Source organism: Pollicipes pollicipes, unplaced genomic scaffold (genome assembly GCF_011947565.3).
Source record: "Pollicipes pollicipes isolate AB1234 unplaced genomic scaffold, Ppol_2.1 Scaffold_6138;HRSCAF=7277_pilon_pilon_pilon, whole genome shotgun sequence".
Lineage (NCBI taxonomy): Eukaryota > Metazoa > Arthropoda > Thecostraca > Pollicipedomorpha > Pollicipedidae > Pollicipes > Pollicipes pollicipes.
The window spans coordinates 15,793,236-15,813,370 of NW_023596818.1; the positions used below are offsets into that span (position 1 = coordinate 15,793,236).

General features: G+C 53.8%; 1 protein-coding gene across 1 annotated transcript in view; it reads left to right on the forward strand.

The window, feature by feature from the left end:
* Positions 1–2,381: 2,381 nt before the first annotated feature.
* Positions 2,382–20,135, forward strand: part of LOC119106267 (ras-related protein Rab-23) — a 38,366-nt gene continuing 20,612 nt past the window's right edge. Inside the window, exons 1-2 of the mRNA XM_037229883.1 lie at positions 2,382–2,555; positions 16,496–16,599. Coding sequence (XP_037085778.1) covers positions 16,567–16,599 — 33 coding nt within the window. The 5' untranslated portion in view covers positions 2,382–2,555; positions 16,496–16,566. The remainder of the gene's footprint in view (positions 2,556–16,495; positions 16,600–20,135) is intronic.

Sequence of the window (20,135 nt, forward strand, 5' to 3'; positions counted from 1 at the left end):
GAGCCAGTCTAAGGCTATGCTTTGGGTTGAAAGTTTTGGCTGGAACCACGGTTTTAGCAGAATGTATGCCGTAAATCGACACCTTAAACCCTTTGATCTAGTTAAAAGCACCCCCATTTCAAACTCACGCATGTCGGGGGTTGTGGCGGCGATAGGAGTGAGCGCCAAATTCATGGGCTGCTTGAGCATTTTGTTAGTCTGGGAGGATGTTGAAAAATGGCATGCACAAGCATGCCCACGCCTGAATAGCCAGCTCTCGTTTCTGTGCCTAACCTCCCCAGGAGGCTGGTTAAGAGAAGGGTCTTACTAGCCCCCTGGGGCTGGGTAAGTCCTTAAGGTCGCCACTAAAAAGAAGGACCTGAACTATACTGTATAATGTCCATCATCTTTTGCTGCATAATGTTGCATTCACGTATGAAGTGCCAAAAACAAATTCATTGATGTGAGTGGTACGTTTTCATTTCAACTCCTTTAAAGGAAGACAGTGTTCCACCACGTTTGGAAATCCTAAGCTATCGATATAACTCACAGTCACACTTAGCAAACATAACGAAAACATCACATTTAATATCAGAATGTCACAAGTCCGTATGCTCTCACTGGCTGCTTGAGTATAAAGGAAACAATAGTGCTGCAGTTTGTTTAAGTTACAATGCTACTACACAAACAATAAGAAATATGAATAGATCAGCTCCCCAAATTTCTTGCAGCTCCGCTCGGTCCTACCCTGCCTCAGTCGGTAAACGAACGGGAAGTGGCAAAGATCAGCTTCAACGGGCCTAAAGGCTGTCTCCTGTCAGAGGCTCTCCTCAAAGGTCCTGACAGTTCAAAGAAGCTATCCGCATATCGGTGAGGGATTTTGTCTCGCTTTTAGCTTGTACCCTCTGATAAACACAACTGGCACCCAGCTGCCGCCTTTCACCGAGTCTGGCGCAGATGGTGCCTTTCTGCCGCTGATAACAGATCAGTGTTCCGTAAAATGAGCCAGCCTCAGCAGATGCTTGCCACTGGGGGACGGCCGTAGGACATGCCACAGTGCGGCATTGGTGTCACATCGCCACGGTTTCCAATGATGTCAAACAGCGTGGTGGTCCCGGAAAGCACCTGCAGTCTCAGTCGCCGTCTGAGTGGCTTCTGGGACCGACCACATCTGGTGGACAACTGCGTCTGAGTGAAAGGCTGTGGTGAGTTGTGAGCTGTGGTGAGTTATGAGTCGTGCTGAGTTGTGAGCTGTGAGCCGTGTTGAGCTGTGAGCTGTAAGTCGTGCTGAGCTGTGACCCATGAGCCATGCTGGTCTGGGAGTTTTGATGAGCTGTTTGTTCTGTGGCATTGTGACCAGTGACGTGTCATGAACTGTGCTGATTTGTCATTTGTTTCATTTATTTTTGGGTTGTCATGTGCTGTAAAACCTGCGGGGCAAGTGTTGTGTCGAGTTATCAGTTACGCTGGGTTAGTTGTGCCAACCTGTAGGTTGTAGTGAGCTGTGAGTTTTGCTGTAGCGTGAGTTGTCCTTAGTTGCGCCCCGTGGTAAGTTACGCGTTGTGCCGATCCGTGCAACGGATTGGACGCTAGCTCCGCATGTACTGTGTAAAGCTGGCGTTCAAATCAAAACAAGAGAAACATGATCAAATGGACGTTACGCTAGACGAAGGCAGGGTTAAGCAGCCCCATGTACAAAAAGCTGAATCCTCTTCCAGCTCAAACAGTCGCATGCCGGAATATGCCTTCACCCGATCTGTCTGCCTGCGCCTTTGCACACAGCTCAAACAGTCGCATGCCGGACTTTGCCTCCACTCGGTCTGTCTGTCCGCACCTTGGAGGGATTCCATCACTTTTAGCAATCTTGTCCACCTGGTCAAGTCGCGTTTTTTATTCTAGTCTACATTTCATGTGGCTAGTGTTGACTGATTTTGTTCCGAAATGGGGTAAGGTGATACACTGTGACGTTTACCAGGCCTCTGGCGGCTGCTGTACTCTGCTCCTTCCGTCGTTTTTGCTAACCCTTATATTGGCACACTGAGTCGCCGCAGGTCGCTGGGGGGACCGTGTTAGGTTTCATTCGAGGCATCACTATCTCCTTGCTGCTGCGCCAGCGGCTCGTTGGACGCTGTTATCCCCTGAGGCATCACCAGGTTCGTTTTCTTTTGTTGTTGTCGCCACTCGGGCGCCAATCTGAACAATTCATGAGGACGTTGCCATCTCCCAGACGTGGTGCCAGCACGGTACGGCGCGGGGACGGGCGCCGGGCGCCGGGCGCCGAGCTCTCCGCTGTACTAACAGCCCATGAGGCACTGAAGTCACCGGGTGTTAGCGGCCGATGGTGGCGCTGCGGTCGCCCGGTCGCCGCGCCGCGTCCGACTGGCCGTCAGTCGACGCTGGCCTCCGCACGAGCCTGGGTCGCGACGCCGGCTGTCGGAGCTGCCGCGCGCGGGTGACGGACGTGACGGCAGCTGCAGCTAGTCGCGCTGAGCAGCTGGCAGCTGACGGGCCCGGACAGCTGGCACCTGGCGAGCTCGTCTGAACGCGCGGGACGGAGTCGGAGTAAGCTGTCAGAGGTGAGTTTTGCGCTGCCTGATGTAACCGGTCGGCCATGAGGCTAGCTAATAAACCGTCCGCTGGGCCTCATTGCGAGTTTTTACCGAGCAATGGGTAAAGGGAAGAGACATTCTTGATGTGTGAGCAAAGGTAAAGGCAACGTTGTGAAACCCTCGCCTGCGTCGCTAGTTGTTTGCGAAGCTTCGGAGAAGTCGAAAAAGTTTGCGAAGCTTCGGAGAAGTCGAAAAAGTTTGCGAAGCTTCGGAGAAGTCGAAGAAGTTTGCGTTTGAAGCTTAAGATTTAAAGTTTAAGAGGGTTGCAACGAATGAAGGTGGCAAGGTTGTGTGAAAGGACAACATGGTTTGTTTTACATCGCTTCGATCCAGCAACTGTAGACCATGTGAAATGAGTCACTAAGTCATAAGTGTTCAGGCGGATGCATATTCGGTATACGTTTTTGTGTGGAGGAATATATGATTTCTGGCTCCCACTGGGAACTCGTTTGAATTGCGTTGTAAGCACTGCGCACTGCTTCTAACAAATTCTAGCTTTGTCCTGTTGTGCTTTGGGTCGCAGTTTTTATGTGGCGGCAGCTTCGGGGAGCAAATTTCAAAACACGTTTGATATTATTTTTGTGAGAGAATTTGCCAAAGTGGTTTTCTACGGTGACATTGGCATCGCCATGCTTGTTAAGAGCAAATCATTTTTAAGGCTACTAACCCAATACCCTTGGGAGAATTTCATGGCAACAGGTAACTTTTACCGACAATATTTCTATGTGGCACGTAGGTCATCAACACAGCGGTCCATTTGAAACCTTGCTCTCATGGCAGTTGCCATTTAAGTGACAAAATTCGCGCCTTGCAGTGCAGGTTTTAGCCACGAATTCACATATTTGTCGCACGCTTATCAGAGTGCCAGAGCGTTGCTGCTTTAACTGAACTGCAGGGACAGCATAACAACGCCTTTAGACTCTGTGATAACAATAGCCTGGACGTAGTAAATGGACCGCAATTTTGAACATATCAGTTGTATTTGGACATTTGTGTGGTACTTGAACGCAACGAAATGTGTGCGTGTGGTAGTCCATATGGCATCAGATGTTCTGCAGCGTACCTCAAACAAAAATTATCGTTGCACACAGCTCCCAACACGAAAACTATGGCTGTAGCTGCCGCTGTGGACCTATGCTTGGTTGGTATGCTTGGTTGACGTTATGAATCCATGCTTGGTTGATTTTCCTAACCCACCGGCCCAACCCTGCCCTCTGCACCGTTCCTTACTCTCTTTCTGCTGCATGCGCCAATGAGCAACTGAACAGCTTTTAGCAGCTACTGGCAGCTTTACCTTACCTTATCACATGACAGTTTTACCGCCTGCCTGCACGCCACCGCCATTGCCTTCCTCAGTTGTCTAAGACCACGGCGCTCCACGCCTGGCTGGCACCACTCGCCCCCCCCCCCCCCTTCAACAGGCCTCCTCCGCCTGGCTCGGGCGGTCACCGCTCTCTGGCTGTTGGGGCCCATAATTCTCCACGACTCACTGGTACTGCAGCCTTTGTTGTGTGGTGGTGTCATGTATAACGTTCGTGTGAGTTTAATCTTCTTTTTAATTGGAATTGGGATTTAATTTTAATTTGGTATCATATTAGTAGTGAGGCGCCAGCATCTACATTAAGTAAGGATTGCTCGGGTTTTCCCAATCATTTTATGGTATTAAATGTTCGGCGCCGGCCTGTCAATCTTAGCTGACACATAAATTGTCGCCTTTCCGAGATTGCCATCTGGGAACACCCCGTAAATGGCTTCATAAATCTGGAAACACAATATGTAAGGACCGATTATAAGCAATTCTGACACAACTTGTTCGCATCGCTTTTCTTTTGTTTGATATGACATGCTTGAGACGCATCACCGCTTCACGGGCGACCGTAATAATTGTTTTGGAAAAGTCGGCCCGTCAGCGCGGCCTGCTCTTCCTCCGTGACGGCGCGCATAAATTCCGAATCGACGCAGCAAATGACAGCAGCCGAGAGAAACGCTAGGCGCCACGAGCCATTACTCGATTCCATGGGCATTAGCCATGCAGATGAGCAGACAGGACCGCCGCAGGAGCTCCGCCGCGGCCCTGAGACGCGGCCGTACCGGCGGAGACCGGCCGATCCCGGCACGACAGCGGTGTCCGCTACGGCCCCGACGGCGCCTGACATCGCCGCCGGCCACGTCGACGGCTGCCCCCACCCCACACCCACCACAGCAGCCGGGAGGTGACGATGGGCCGGGGCAGACGCTCTGTATCTGCTCACACGGCCTAGCCGGCGGCGGCGACGGCGTTTCTCCAGCCGCGCGCCGAGACGGCGGCGGCGGCACCGCCGGCGGCCGCCGCGTGGGTGTGCGCCAAGGCTCGGGCGTCCCACATAGTGCAGCCGGGGGCCAGGGGCGGTGCGCGCCGGTCGCCGGTCCTTGGCGGCCGCAAAAACTGTCCTTGGCTGGCGCGGCTGGCCCTCCGCCACGCACCGGGCGCGTCCGCCCGTGGAGCCCGTCAGGTTAGGTTAGAGGTCTTCAGAGAGGTGTGGCGTGCTCTGGCTGAATGGTGGGAGCTTAGAGGTACGGTGGGCAGGCTGAATATGCGGTTGGATGGGGAGCGCATGACAAAGCCAGTCTGGGCAAATAGGTGGCTCGCAGGAGTGGAGAAGACCGGCAAAACAGAGCCGATGTAAGTGACGAGGCTGATGGCATATGAGGCACGTCGATTCAGACGCAGAAGTTTAGCTGGCTAGGCCTCTGCACTGGTACCAAACGTCTGGCAGCATCGGAACACCGCACTGGTCCAGTCAAGCTGCATATCTAAGCAGACGAGCGAGCTCCATAAGCATCGCGTCCCTGCCCACACATACTGGTATGCTGCCAACCGATAACATTGGCATGGCCTTGGCTGGAGATCAACTGCAGTGGACATCTGCTAAGCTGCAAGGTGGGCTTCTGGTACTTCATGCATTTTGCGCTAACGCAGGATAAAGTAGCATTACTATCATGATGATTATGTTGGCCCATGTTAGCATCATGACGTGTTGTGCAAATAGTAACCACACTCCTCGTGCGGAGTCGCAGAGCGTCTTCTATGTTTTGCTTCCATGTTTCTGAGCACTGCCGTGGTTTTAGTCGGGCGCCTGTGTACTAGCTTGCAAACCAGTCATACTTTTTTAGGTCGCATCTCAGATGTGCATTGTCGACCACTGGTCAGTAAATCACGCCACTTTAGGCGGCCTTGCAACAATTTGGCCGGTGGTTGTATCGAGGCACGTCGCGTTTAACTTAAATAGTGCAATCGGTAGAAGTCTGACGTTGGGTTCGTCAATTATCTACAGTGACGGGACGCAACATGTTTTTAGGCCTTAGATGGTGGCACCTTGTCCATGCGATGCATGCCTGACATAGAAAGTGGTGGCATGATGCCCGGAAAAATATACCAAGAGACATTAAAGCCTGGTAATTGGAAACAACCGCGGCGACTTCCCGACCGACAGATATGGTATCACACTTTTTCAACCCCCATGACTTTCGAACTGCGATACTGACCTGGTTCCTATTCTAGCAAGTTGGCCATCGGGGTGAAAACCGTCCAGCCCCCGTTCAAAGTGACAAGTAGTGCCCATCGGCCACGTCACCGCGTATCCGCCGGCCGCTCACCGCCTGATACACTCCGCTGTGACATGTCCGAATGTGTACTACCCAGCAAACCTTGATCTGACCTGACCTGACCTGACCCGACATTATCTGATCATGCTATCATCATCACAGGTCCTAATCAACTCTGCAAAACCAGCGGTACAGTTTTTTTATGGATGCTGCTCTTGCAGCTGTCGGACACTTCATTGCTGCACAGCTTGAGTGCGGTGCTGGCGGTGATTGAGCCCATTACCATGGACGTAATGTTGGTTAGAAGCACACCCACGTCTCAGGTTGTTCATGTGCGATTATCGCCCCTAGCGATTAGCTTGTTTTGCTTACGTAGTACTGTATTAACTTTGTTGCATGAAGTTGATATGGTGCAATTGCAGGCTTGTCCCGATGGTTGTGGATTTAGGCTCAGGTAAATCTCAACTCTGTACAGAGTATAGTATGTTGTTTAATCAGAGGCGCTAATGCCTATTGTATTGTTGTAGCCTTGAACTAACTGTTGAGATGCTGTCAAATGGATTCACTTGGCCACCATTCCACACACAAAATTAGTGCAGCACAATGCATATCGTTATTTGTTACAGTGGTACCATTTGGGACTATCCTGACTTTCTAAATGAAATGCAATGATATAGTTACGTCTGTAACAGCGTGAGTTTGGTTTCATCAGGATGATATTTCACGTTACGGGCATATGACGGTAATTGATTAGTACCACTTGCTATGTATTTGTCATGGAAGAGGAAGTGCCCAAAATTTGTGTCTAGCCTTGAAAACCGGTCGGTTGCAAAACATCCTGGATTGTGAAGCTTGAGTCAGCATGAAATGATGCAGAAGCACAGTGCGTCGCAACACCCAGTCAATCCATCCAGGTCATGCGATGCGGTTTCATAAGTACTCTTACTTTGAATGCAGCCGTAACTACGATCAAAGCTGGATTGGCATTCACAAGACCGGTCGAGAGCTTTACCTTTTCTAACACAGGTCACCTTAGCGTCTCGTCCCTCTTCCTTACAAACATCCTGGATCTCACGGCGATCTGGAGCCCCTCGTTTTTTATGCGTTGACTACAAATGTGCTCCAGCACCTCTCAAACGTGATTCTGGGCCGGCACTGGACGGGCCACGCTGCAGAAGCGTGGGGCGGTGTAAAATCCTTACCTGTCGATAGCACCTGACAATGTTGATCGCTCGCCGAAAACCCAACAACACCAACAAAAACTATAACCTGCCATGTCGACCTACATGGCGATGTTAATTGAAAGACACCGACCTGTCAGTCCTGACTTAATCTTTACCCGGTACTGGCCTAATGACGCTGACCTGGTATTGCTCATTTGACAGCTGCTCGTCGATCCGACAATGCTGACCTGACGGTGCTGGCAGTCTTGACAGTGTTGACCCACCGCGGTGAGCCTGGCGCAGAAACGTGATCCTTCTGCTCGAAGCAGCAGCTCAGTCGGCACGCAGCGCCGCATGTTGCGTGCCTCTGACTATCCAGCCGTCAGCTGCCGGACGCATCAGCGGGCTACCTGACCTGCGCCCCCCTCCCCCCCCCCTCAACAGCCTCGGCCTGACGTGACTCACAGCATTGTGACACCCATTGTCAGTCTCATTCGGAGGCAAAAAGCGAAGCTTTCTCTCTCTGCTTCCGTTGACGCTTCTACGTCGGTTTCGTCAACGCATTGCTTGCATGATTGAAGTTCCTCAAACGCGAATGTGGAAGTTTTGTTAACGAGAGATAGCATCAAAGCCAGGAGCAGCAAGCAAACGCCGTTGATCACTATGTGAATATCCGTCTGAACAGGCACGGCGTCTTTGTCTGGGCGGTATTGTTAACACTGACGCGTCTAAGTTTGCATGTGTCACAACGCAATACATGCGATATCACCCAGCGCCCGCCTTTGTGCGGTGCCACTGGGTCCCCAAGTGCAGTCGTCCAGCGTGCGCCCGCATGCACTGCGCCCCGAGCCCTCCCGCGACGTGAGCAAGCCTCGCTCCTCACCCTGGGCTCTGTTTGTGACGTCGCCGTCTGCGTGCGGCTCGACTCGGGCCGGCGACGACGGCGTGCGTGCGGCCGCGCCGCGGCGGCGACACTTTCGCCGCGGATAGCATCGGCCATCCGCGGCGACCGTGGCGCAATTCCGGACAGTTCGGCGCCTAATGGCGGCGCCGGACGGCGGGCGGCGACGCCGCGCCCGGGACCTTGGCGATGGCCGGTCTGCGCGCCGCTTCACGGCCGCCGCGCCGCTATCGCCGCATCGCGTTATCGCCGCCCGGGCTCGTCTTCAGATAGAGTTTCTCCGGGCGGCGCGCGTCCTTTATCACACCGAGGGCGGCGGGTGAGAGGACAGGCGGGCGAGATGAGGTGATGGCGGCGCGCGCAGACGGCGTGGGAGGAGCGCGCCCGGCCGGGGCGACGACGCGGCGCGCTAGGGATGCCCGCCCCAGGGTCGCTCGGACCGGCGTGGGCAGCTTGCGACATCGCCGACAGGGGAGAGCTGGTGACGGCGCCGCGGGACTGTAGGGCAGACATGTCGGGGCGTCCGTCGCTGCTGTGCTGGTGTGATGCGTCGTTTCGCCAGTTGGTTTGATGGTATGGAGCTGATGAAGACGACACTGCTGATGCAACGCCTGGCCGCTTATGTTGAAAGACGAGGTGAATGGTATTCTTGTGATTATTGCAGTTTATGTTTTAGGCCGTTTGATGTTGCTGGTTATGCACATATAGCATGCAGTACGCTAACAGATACCAGTGACTAGAATAATTATCCAATTCAGGGATCTCTAGCCGGACACCTTGACTGAACTCAAAGCGACAATTACGTCCGATTTATAGGGTGAATGGCACTTGCCTTTGCTCCAGAGTCACGGCGCTCTGGTCAGGGTGCTTTTCACCTGCCCTCCTCGATGGTTGGTGGGTGCGCCGAGGCTTTTGGCCGTCATCTCTATGAAAAGACGCTCCATCAGGATCCATTTCCACGATTAATGATCGGCTGCCCTCTATCGTGCTCACCTGGAACGGCCAGGTGGTACCATGGAGGCATTTCGTCAGACTGTGAACCATACCTGGCTCGGAGAACAAACTGAGCATGCGTTCGCATAGGTGCCGAGATTCGCGCTCAAGGCCACGCTTTCGAATATGCCGAGATCGTCTCCGGATCAGCACGGGTTGGAATGAGATCGTCTCCGGATCAGCACGGGTTGGAATGCTTCCATGCTCACGCTGGACGTTAGATATTCGCCGACTCCCCGGTCAAAGATCCCGCCTAATGGCAGATCGCTCCGGATTGAGAAACCCGGTTGCGCAAGCCATTTTGCCGATCGAACCGTTTGAATGTTTGCGGCGAGGCATTACCATGGGAACCCGACTGCCTTGTCCTGAATAATGCCTCTGAATTTATTTCAACCAATCTAAAAGATGGCGTTGATTATGATCATGCCGATGATTCGAGCGCAGCATCTAAGTCATTCACACCCTACACACCGCCCTGACTAACTAACGGCACTCTCTGTAACATACCCTGCACACCACACGATGTGAACGCCCAGCTCGCGCCCTCCGACACGAGCGCGTCGCCCTCGGAGCGGCGTCGGATCGCGCCTAATGAGCCGTAGATCAGCCGCGCAGACGGCGGCGTAACGAAGCCGATGAAGACGCCGATCACGACTCTGCTGCTGGCCGGTGGCCGGCGCGCCGTCCGCTCGGTGCGGCGTTCATTAGGTGCTCTTACAGCGGCCGCCGCCGCGCGCCGCGTCCGGAATGCAGCGCCGGGGCCAGAGGCGCCGCCAGCACGCCGCCGGGACGGGTCGACGGGCGGAGAATGGAAGAGCCGCCGGTCAGGGCACGGCTAGGAACTGCCGGGTCGGGTGTTGTTTGGGTGAGGGTGCTGGTGGCGGGGTTACGTCAGAACCGTTGACGTCTCTGGCTACCTCGAGGGGATGAGACGGAGGGTGACTGCTGCGTTGGTGTGCCTGGTTGCGCCCTTGACTCGGGCACCTGTCTGACGAGGGCACGGCGCGCGCATTACTGGCGTCGGCGGGCAGGGCGTGCGGATGTCTTCGTCAGGTGGTGGAGAGGAAATTCCCATAGAATGCGGAATTCACGAGAAAGTCTGACAACAGCTAAAAGAGCTTCTTTAGTTGCATGGGAGTGCAACGAGGAAATGCTCACATCTGTTGAATATCCCGACATGGGCTTCGTACCGATTATCATGCCTAGTAGGATTGAAATTAGCATGACACCCAAACTTGTTCCATTTCAAAATGCTTCAAAAAGTCTTGTCTTGTCCCTTGCTTGTCCCTTGTCTTGTCCCTTCAAAAATAGCGCAAAATGATGCATTCGTGCTTATTGGTTAATGTCACGCAGCGAAATGTCACGTGGCAACGATCACAGCTAAGCCCTCTTGTGTGTTTGTATGCTGCAATGGCGTAAATATTGACGATGCCTTTGCAGTAACAGAAATCCCCAGAGCTGTTATTTGATCCACGCCGAGTGGAGAATGAGTTGGATTAGAAACTGCCGTGTCGTAAACCCCGGGGTAGAGAAGCCTCCACACTGGCAGTTGCTACAGCTGAATGATTTGCCCTTCTGAATGGCATGATAGAAAGATAATCATCCATGGTATTTCGTACATAGGTTCTGTGATAAACGTTCATATCAAGCAGGAGTAGTATGATATCTGACGTCATCAGGCCAACGGTTTGAGCTGTGGGATAATTCATATTGCTGGATCTGTGCCGTGCCTGGAAACTTCGATCCTCCATCGCCCATGAAGCATGTTTTTCACATTGTCCATGAAATATGATCGTCGGGATCATGGGACCAAAACTAATGGTGAAGACACCATCACTGCGGAGGCGAAGAGACCGTGTGCCAGCCGGTATGACGTCTTGGTATCTTAACAACTTGATGGCAGATGTTCGGACACCGGACGAAAGGTACCCATGACAGCCGCGTTAAGAGGTCACGTATTTGTGCCGATTGTATGCAAAAACTATGACCCAGTTAGTGGGAGTTCCAGGGACACTAATGAGGCAAGGCATATTCACCAATTTCTGAGGTCACGGGTTCCCGTGGCACGCTCGAAAGACATTCGAGAGGGAATCTGTTACATCTTTTCGACAGCGTCCACAGATAGGCAGCAAGCACGCAAGGTATATGTTGCAATAGCTCTTAGACCTACCTCGAACCCCAGCCCTCTGCTCACACCTTTCCTATTCAAATGTTTCAATGTTATCACTCAGCGCAATCCCTAGGCGTCCAAAGCATTTTCAAGCCATTCGATAAAAATCGTCTGTACGCCATCCCAAATGCGATTGTCCAAATTCCCTCGTACTTTTTCATATCATGCCTTCTTTAGTCCTATTTTTTAATTTCTGTTCTCTCATCTTCCCCTTTGTCAACCCACGCGATATCGAAGCAGCCCGTGCGCCCGCACACCGCTGCGGGATCCTCGGTTCTGGGGCCCGGACACCGCTGCAGGATCCGTGGCTCTGGCGCCCGGACACTGCTAGAACATCCGCTGTGCCCGGCCACCGCTGCAAGATCCGCAGCTGTGGCGTCCGGACACCACTAAAAGATCCGCGGTGCCAACAGCCCGCCGCTGCGCCACCACAGCCATCAGCCACCGGCCGCAACTCGGTCGCGCTTTCAAATTCCAATCACAAGCCGGCTTCAGGCGTGGACGGCGACCGCAGACGAAGCCCGCCGAGCGCGACCACCGCGCTGGCCCCGCCAGCGAACGGTGTGGCAGCGCGCGCCGTGGTGGACATGGTCCGCCCGCGTCCGACAGACCGTGTGGATGGCCGTCGCAGTGACGATGTGGATAATCACTGCGCTACACTGGGATGGATGGAAGGAATTTAGGTGCGAGGAGGAGCCAGCCAGCTTTGCCTGCCAAGTGTGACGTCATTTCTAGATTCTTGAAGCTCTTTTACACTTTGTAGTCCACCAACCGCTCTGACTTAGCCCAGTCTTCCGATTCTCGGAGGGGAGAGAGGATGGATCACAGGTTTTGAAGCTCCTTGACAGTTTCAGTGTCCCCGACCTGCTGTCCCTGGTCTGCTGTGCGCGACGTCTCCGATGTTGCCGGACGACCGTGTTTGTGATCTGGATTGTGGAGTGCCACTTTTATGGTCCCCTCTTGATGTCCTCAAGGACTAATCGCTCTAAATGACTGAAGAGACCCCACGTGCCTCGAAAATTACTCTGCGTTATCTGCGTTATCTTGTCGAGAAAATGAGACATTACGTAAGAGAGCAACCATAGCGCATAGTCAAGAATATGCGTTGACTTACGCCTAGGAGCTTTATTTCCCGACGCGCCCAGCATCGCTCACAGCGTCAGTTAACACCAGCGTCAAAAAACCTGTTGAAATATTCTTTGAGAAATATACCGTGCCCGCAATCCAGCAAATATGTTACTGCTTGAGAGCCAGACCAATGAGTATGCATGCGTTTCCGCAAGAATAAGACGGATCATGCTTATGTAACAGGCTAATGAGCCATTGTTCAGAGGATCACAAGCCCGGGCCAAGAGCTTATTTGTTTGACCTGCTTACATCGCAATCCACCCACTTAGCTCGTGCTCTCGATCAATCTTCGGTCCCAAACAGGGTTTACTGAGCACGGCCACTAAATGGTAAGTTCCGGCTTCATCGTTCTCAGATGTTAACCGATAGTGTGCTTAGGGCGCAATCAGGGTTGTCACTTTCGAAAAGCGGTTGGAGGCTCACCCAAAAAGGTTGACATGACGTTCCCCTAAAGCCTGGTCTCTCGCCGGGTTTCCACCACTTGAGTTAGCGCCCTCGAGGTTGAAATTAACAAACACGTTTTAATGTTTCGTAGATTCAAGACCGTTCTCATGCAAAATAATGTCTTCCCACTTAAACTTATTGTCAGCTGCGTTTTTGTGAAAGGCTTAGGATGGGATGTACATTACAGAAAATGTCTTAATAAGTCTTAGTGAGGAATTACTGATGACTACCGCTGTCGCTGGTCGTGTTGTACAGCCACCACAGCCACGATTATGCGACAAGTACACTTACCACTGTTGGGGAAAACATGCTTTCACTTTCATCTGGGTCACCCTGTACTTTAAAAACCTGCCGCATATTGCAGTCAACTGTTCGTTACCCCAATCCAGGCTTATCATTTGATAAACCTGTCAAACATCTGCAGACTGACCTAACATTTGAAGGAGTAAGCATGACAAAAACATTATGTTCTTACAGCAAAACATTTAATACACAAGTGATATGATACTAATAGTGATGTGTTTGGGAACGCACCACCTAGTGTGCTAACAGTTAAGATCACTGTTCCGCATTTATTTGGCCCAGTATTCCATTTTTACTCATGCATTGAAGCGGGCTCAGACGGACATTGGAGGGGGGGGGGGGGCGGAAGGGAGGACCTCAGGGCCCGAAATTATAGTAAGTGATGCCCCTGGGTGCAATTCGTGAACGCGGTTAATTTGTGCTGCCAAAACGGAACCAACGAATATGCAAGGCGTGGTCATCGACGTAGTCCGTTTATTTACACTCTAAGGAGGGGTAGCCAACCGGCCTTCCGAATGTGACAGTTTATCTTTTGATTGAGCGGCTAGCGAATAAACTAGGGCCCTATTACTGGCAAAACGAGAGAAATTAGACCGCCGGGATCGAATTTCACATGAAAGCAGGTAATATTGCACCCAAAGTCAGTCCTACGGACACCCTTGAGAGGCGGACTTCTACCGCAGTTCATAGCAGACGAATATGTTTATGAATTACCACCTACGCAACACAACCTCCAGCGAAGTCATGCCTTTAGCCAAGACCCAAGCACCGCTTCAAACAAGCACTCCGGCAACACCCGGAGAGGAAGCCGCGCCTTCGCGGCAGTCACCGCTCCGACGACCCTGTTCACGACAGCCGTGCGGTCCGGACATGGTCCGGTGGTCCAGTGGGACCTCGCCCACGGTCAGCGTGTGGTCCGCGCGGCACGACCGGCTGCTAATGAGATGCCTCATCACCGCCGGGTCAGGCCGGCTGACCTCTGGCCGCTCGCTGATTGGCTGCTGACGTGGGAATGGCGGCGGCGCGGCGACGCCGTGACAGGCGGACAGGAGGTCGGCCCGGCCGGCGACGGGCGCGGCGCTGCGTGGCGGGGGGTGGCGTCTGGAGGGGGTGGTGCCAGAGGTCAGCAGGCGCCTGCGGGTGGACGACTGTCTGGGCTACTCGGGGAGAGAGCCCAAGAAGTCAGTAGGCCAACTGGAGAGGGTTGATTGTCTAGTGGGCAAATGTGCCTTGCAGGCGTCAATTTTGCTGTGCTTTGTTGTGCAAAAGTCGAAGGAACAGTAAAACGGGAATTGCACGTGATGGAAGTGTCTGAAGTAAGTGCAACTCTCCGTGGAAAGTGTAACTCTTCCAAGATGCAAACAGATAATTTGGTCACGAAACGGAAATGCTTGCACAAGATTTGCCAGATGTAAGCAATTTTCGCTGCTTAGAATAGCCTCACGTGATGTATCATCATGAAGTATCGTGTACAATTACGCGCGAGCTACCAACTCTTTGCAACGTAATGGCCATCGTTCAGCGCGAAATTGGTAATGCACCCGATTAACGAAGCCTTCTGGTAAGCCGAGGAGGCCAAACTGCCGGTCCCGCAGAAAAAGTATCAGAATTGCTGTTATTGCCTCAGTGGAAGCGGTATTTTTGAAGATTTGAGGGTAGAAGCGTTTTTGTTTTCCGTTCTTTCCACGCAGCGGTTTAAGATAGTTGCAGGCCTTCCCGACTGGGGGCGTGATAATAGTTGCCACCAGCTCACCCACATCCGTCTCTTACGCACTAAGTGCACTATGGTATCGTTCATACAATGCTGTGAACCTTCAGCGGTTGTCGCTCAGCCTATTTAATCATGCTCACCAAGGCACATACGAGCTCGCGGCTCGCTGACACATTCGGCACTCGCCAGCTGTGCACCATAAAAAGAGTGCAAGTGTTCCAGCTCACCAGCCCGGCCCTAAGTGCCCCACTCCTTTCTCTCGTGTCCTAATTCTAGGGCGATTGGCCGGTGCCCGCCCATAATTATCTTAATAAGATCGTATTTGCAATCACGCCGCCCCCACCTCTCTCAGCGCCCGAGCCCGCGACGCTCCGCATGGCAGTCGCCCACGGTCCGCGCAGAAGCCGCCCGCTACGCCGACGACATAGTCGTTAGTCTTCAGATCATTCCAGACGCCGCCAGCAAACAATGGACGAAGGAGCAATCTGCCGGTGGCGCAACGCCCCCGGCAGTGCTCCGGGCGCGTCCAAGGTCACCTGTCGCCCCGCCCCCGCTCGCGCCGGCGACTGCTCGCAGTCCGACGACAGCGCGAGACGTTGACCCTGGCGACCTCCGCCCTGTAGCGGCTGACCTCCGCCCCGACGGCACGTGACGTCATAAAGCGGGGTCACTGGTGTGCCGGTGTAGCGTCCAGTGTTCTTGATTGGTTGGTCTGCAGTGATATACGCTGCTGTAGAGGTGGTGACCTTAATGACCATGGGAGCAGCTGCGGCCCGTGACACCTCGAAGCCGCTGTAAGGTCGTGCTGTCACGGTATTGGCGACAGGAGTGAGGAACTGGAAAAGCACACTTTATGCCGGTTTCCCAGTGACGCAGAAACAATGGAGTGTCCGCCTCGTCTCTTGAGTATGTCTTCCGCCTCGTCCATATATGAATCCCGCTTGTCGGCGTGCTATTCATTTTCCATTCACGTATTTTAACACATGCATTGTTATTCAATGACTTGAATATTTAACGCGTTGAATAATGTATACGGAAACGCAAGAGTCCTGAGAATAACAAGCACATCTAAAGGCACAGACAGCCGCGCGCATGACGGGACGGTGACAAGTGATGTATAACATCGTGACACCACGCAAACGCTACGCCGCGGTGACTTCAAACGCATGCTGCATAAGCCGAGAGAGTTTTTGTTTCTCAGTGTCCCGCATTACGCACCACCAAACTGGCCTAAATACGGCAGTGTTTATACTTATCAGGCTATCGTTTGGCTGTCTAAACCGCTTACGTTGCGGTTTGACCTACCGCTGCCTCTCTGCTCTGCCCGCTCTTTCCCGTGCTCTCTCCGCGACCGCGCACTCCTCCGACCGGCCTGCGCCAGTCGCGGCCTGTTTACAATACGCCGGCTGCCATCCCTTTCCATAGCCGGCCGACAGGTGTCGGAGGCCTGGCCGTCTGACCTGGACCCCGGGTCACCGACCCCACGTGACGCGCCATGTTCTCTTCCAGCGGCGGGCATGGGCGAAGCGCCGGCCGTCGTCGAGTGAAGCCTGCCTCTGCCGGACAGCAGGCGCCCCAAGATGAGGGACGACGAGCTGGAGGTGGCTGTGAAGGTGAGCGTGCTGAGGCCGCGAGGGCTCATGCACGGCGGGCAGGTCAAAAGCGGGCGGCCCCCGCTGGCTACTCTTGCTGACATCGCTCCATTGGGACAGGGAACTGACAGTGTCAACTGAAATGACATGACAATGCTGGGTAACAATAACGATGACTACAATGGACCGTCATTTCACCAGATATGCCGCTGTGTTGTGAAGCTGAATAAATGCACTCAAGCTGTTCACTGACGTATTGTCACATCATCACGCTTAGAGTGGTTTTTGGCGCTGAGGACGTAATGTTCGGCAGTTTGCAAACGTGATTGAATATGTGGTGGGTGGCGATACAGACGGGAAAGGGAAAGCTTTTCAGTCATTTATCTGATACATTATTATAATTGCTGTTCATACTTTACAAAACCACCACCTGCTTCTCATTTTTTCTGTTGGCACTATTAGCACCACCATCATAAGCACCATAGGAACCGGTTGATCGATACTAGATGCTTTCATTCCAATCTGTAGGAAAGAAAAGTGAAGGAAGCCACATCCTTCGATGGCTCCAGCGCTATGATTAGCGGCAGCGAAGGATTTAATTGGGTTTTGCCAGCAGTGCCGCGTCAAATCCGTCATGTGCACAATTTTCCTGTCGACATGTTTCACTAAAGCTAGATCGGGAGGTCAGGGAGGGGAGGGGGCAGGAGAAACCGACACCAGGAAGATGGAGTACCCGGTCGCCAGCGCTCGATTTTATCCAGCGAGTGTGCACTAATGAGATACATGGGATTCCGGCGGGAAAGTGTTCACTTCATCCATAAGCGTATGCACCGGTTATAAATTTATGGGAAAGTTTAACGTCGCCTTATGAGGAAGCAACGAAATTGAATAGCAAAGCGGCTGTTGAGTGCCGTGGTAATAAACTGGCCTCGTCTTGCCATTTGGAGTATATCGACTGTTGGTTGGTACGTAGCCGGTCAGCAGTGGTAATATTGACGAGGGTGCATGTCTTGAACATTTTTGCTCTTTTTTGTAGCAGACACGACATCGACTTTCCTTCACTAGACATGGAAATATTGAACAAAGTTCACTGCCACGCTGCCACCACAACAATCGTACTTACATAAGCGTAAGATTGTAGCCGATTGGAAAAACATAAGTTTTCCGCGATTCACAAAAACGAATTTTAGTCGCCAGTGTCGTCATCACTGCGCTCAAACCATTTGGTTTTCAAACGTAGTTGATCTGAAAGATGTTCCAATCTTGCCGTGATCCAGATTCAATTCCCTCGGAGATAGACCCACTGATGGATTGCTCCGAACGCCAAAACCAGTGAGCTGTGTAATTTCTCGTCTGTCCGAGGCGCCCAGCCCTCTCCCAGCACGTTTTCAGAAATAATGCTGTCAGCCGATCTGAGGAAGTGTTTGGGCGTTGGGCGGGCACACGTCGGGCCGGTAGGACACGCCTCTGATGAAATGAGACGCGTCTGATCGGACAGCCCAGCCAGCCGCCAGCCAGCCGGCTCAAAGCCAATCGGTGTACTGCCTGTCTGGCCCCGGCACGAGCAGACAGAGGTTTGCGTTTTTGAACCGTGCAGTTTGACGTGTTCCGGGCTGTGCTTGTTCAGCTGAATGTGCTCATTAATTGTGGCACTTTGCAATTTTCGTCCGGTGAGGAGCCAATCGTCAAATTTGTCTCCGAACTCCCGCGATTTTAAAGTAGATTCGTACGAAATCGTCTAGCATTCAGTGTAGACCTCTTCGTTCGCGCAGCACCGGGAGGGGGGGGGGGGGGGGCTGGTCACCGTGGTCGTCTTGGCTACGTCCCTGCAAAAGTGTTCATTGGTCAACTGGCATAGGGCTATGTTGTCACACGGCCATGCGTACAGTCATCCATGTCAGCGCGCCTCTGTCAGCGGTGAGCACACCCGACAACATAAGGCGGCATACGCCCGGCATGAACGAGCGAGTGGATTACATAGGCCTTCCTGAAAGATACACGCGCCTGATCTGTGCCGAACCAGTCGCGTTTTCTGCCGAAGGCGATCACTCCCGGCCTTTCTCCCGCCTTGCACAATCGTGCATAAACCAGCTGTAATGGCGAACTCTTCTTCGCGTTCGCTGCTCTTCGGCGGTCCGCTCGTCGCAGAGCGTGCCGCTCAGCGCCACGTCTACCTCCACCGCCGGTGTCTCCAGGGAGGCCCGCCCCAGACCACGTCTCCATCTCGGCCGTCAGACCGGAGGGACCGGGACAAAGGGAGCGGGCGAGCGTGACAGGGTGGCGTGGACTGATGCCGCCGCCCGATAGCGGCCGAACAAAGCCCGGTGGCGGTCGGTCACCCCTGGCCGGTCGCCACGCCGCCCGATGGCCAGTTAGCCCTGCCCGCCGGCGACCCGCCACCCGGCGGCCGGTACCAACCCGTTGCCCTTTGTTCGTTGTTCCGATTATCTGCAGGTTGGTTACCCCTACCCGATGGTGGTTCGTGGCATTTGCCCGCGGGTGGTTGGTTACCCCTGACCATTTGTTGTCAGTTATCTCGTACCGCTGGAAAAAGAACACCCCTGCCCATCAGTCGGCCATCACTGACCACCGCCATCCTGCCCACAAATGGTCGGCCACTCCTGCCCACGGCCCCCTGCCCGCGAGAGGTTGGCCACCCCTGCCTGCCAGCGGTCAGCCACACCCGTTTGTCACGTGCCGGCCGTTGCTGAGGGCCGACATTCCTGACATGCTCGCAGTCCTCCGTTGCTCTATATGGTGCGCCTGGAGGGTCGACCGCACTCGACTTCCTCGGCTTCCTCGACTCTTGAGTGACATGACTGGAGGACTCGGATGACTGCGTCAGCCCGGGTGGCCTTCCTCGCCGGACGAATGTGCGCCAGGGCTGTGCTCCTGACCGGCGGGCAGGACAGAAGTAGGCACTCTCCTCCAGACTCTGCGCGTCCTGGGCGAAATTGAGGCAGATTTGTCAGGATGGCCTGGATGACGCCGACTCATCGCAATGATTTTGGGTTTCTCTGTTCTGATCATCGAACCCGATTTCGAAATTGTACGCTTTGCCGGTGCAAACTCGATGCAGGGAAGCAAGCGGCGGCGAGGCGAAATCTGCGGCGATATGAGCTGTTCCCGCCCTCTCACCACACCAGCCATGGAGTGAAGCCGACAGCGTGACCTCACCAGCGACCTGACCTGTCTGCGAACGGTGCTGTTGACCTGTCGACATGAGCGGCTCCGAGGTAGCGCAGCGCCTCGCTGGAGACCGGGGCGCCACGCGGCGTTTTCCATTACAGCGCGCCGCCGGAACCGCGGCGCGAGGTAACTGGGGTGGGCGCGGCCCGCCGTCGAGTGATTGCCCGGGCGGAGGCGGGTCTAGATCATCTGATATGGCGGGCGAACAGGGCAGTCAGGAGAGCAGGAGCGCCGTGGAACGCAGTCGTGCAACAGGCCCATGAGCGGGAACTACCCAGGGGATTTAGTGCTGGGTGGGACCCTGAGAATCACTCGATGTGTGCTCTATGACTCTCATGTTACAGCGGGTTGATTTGCTGCGTGCGAAG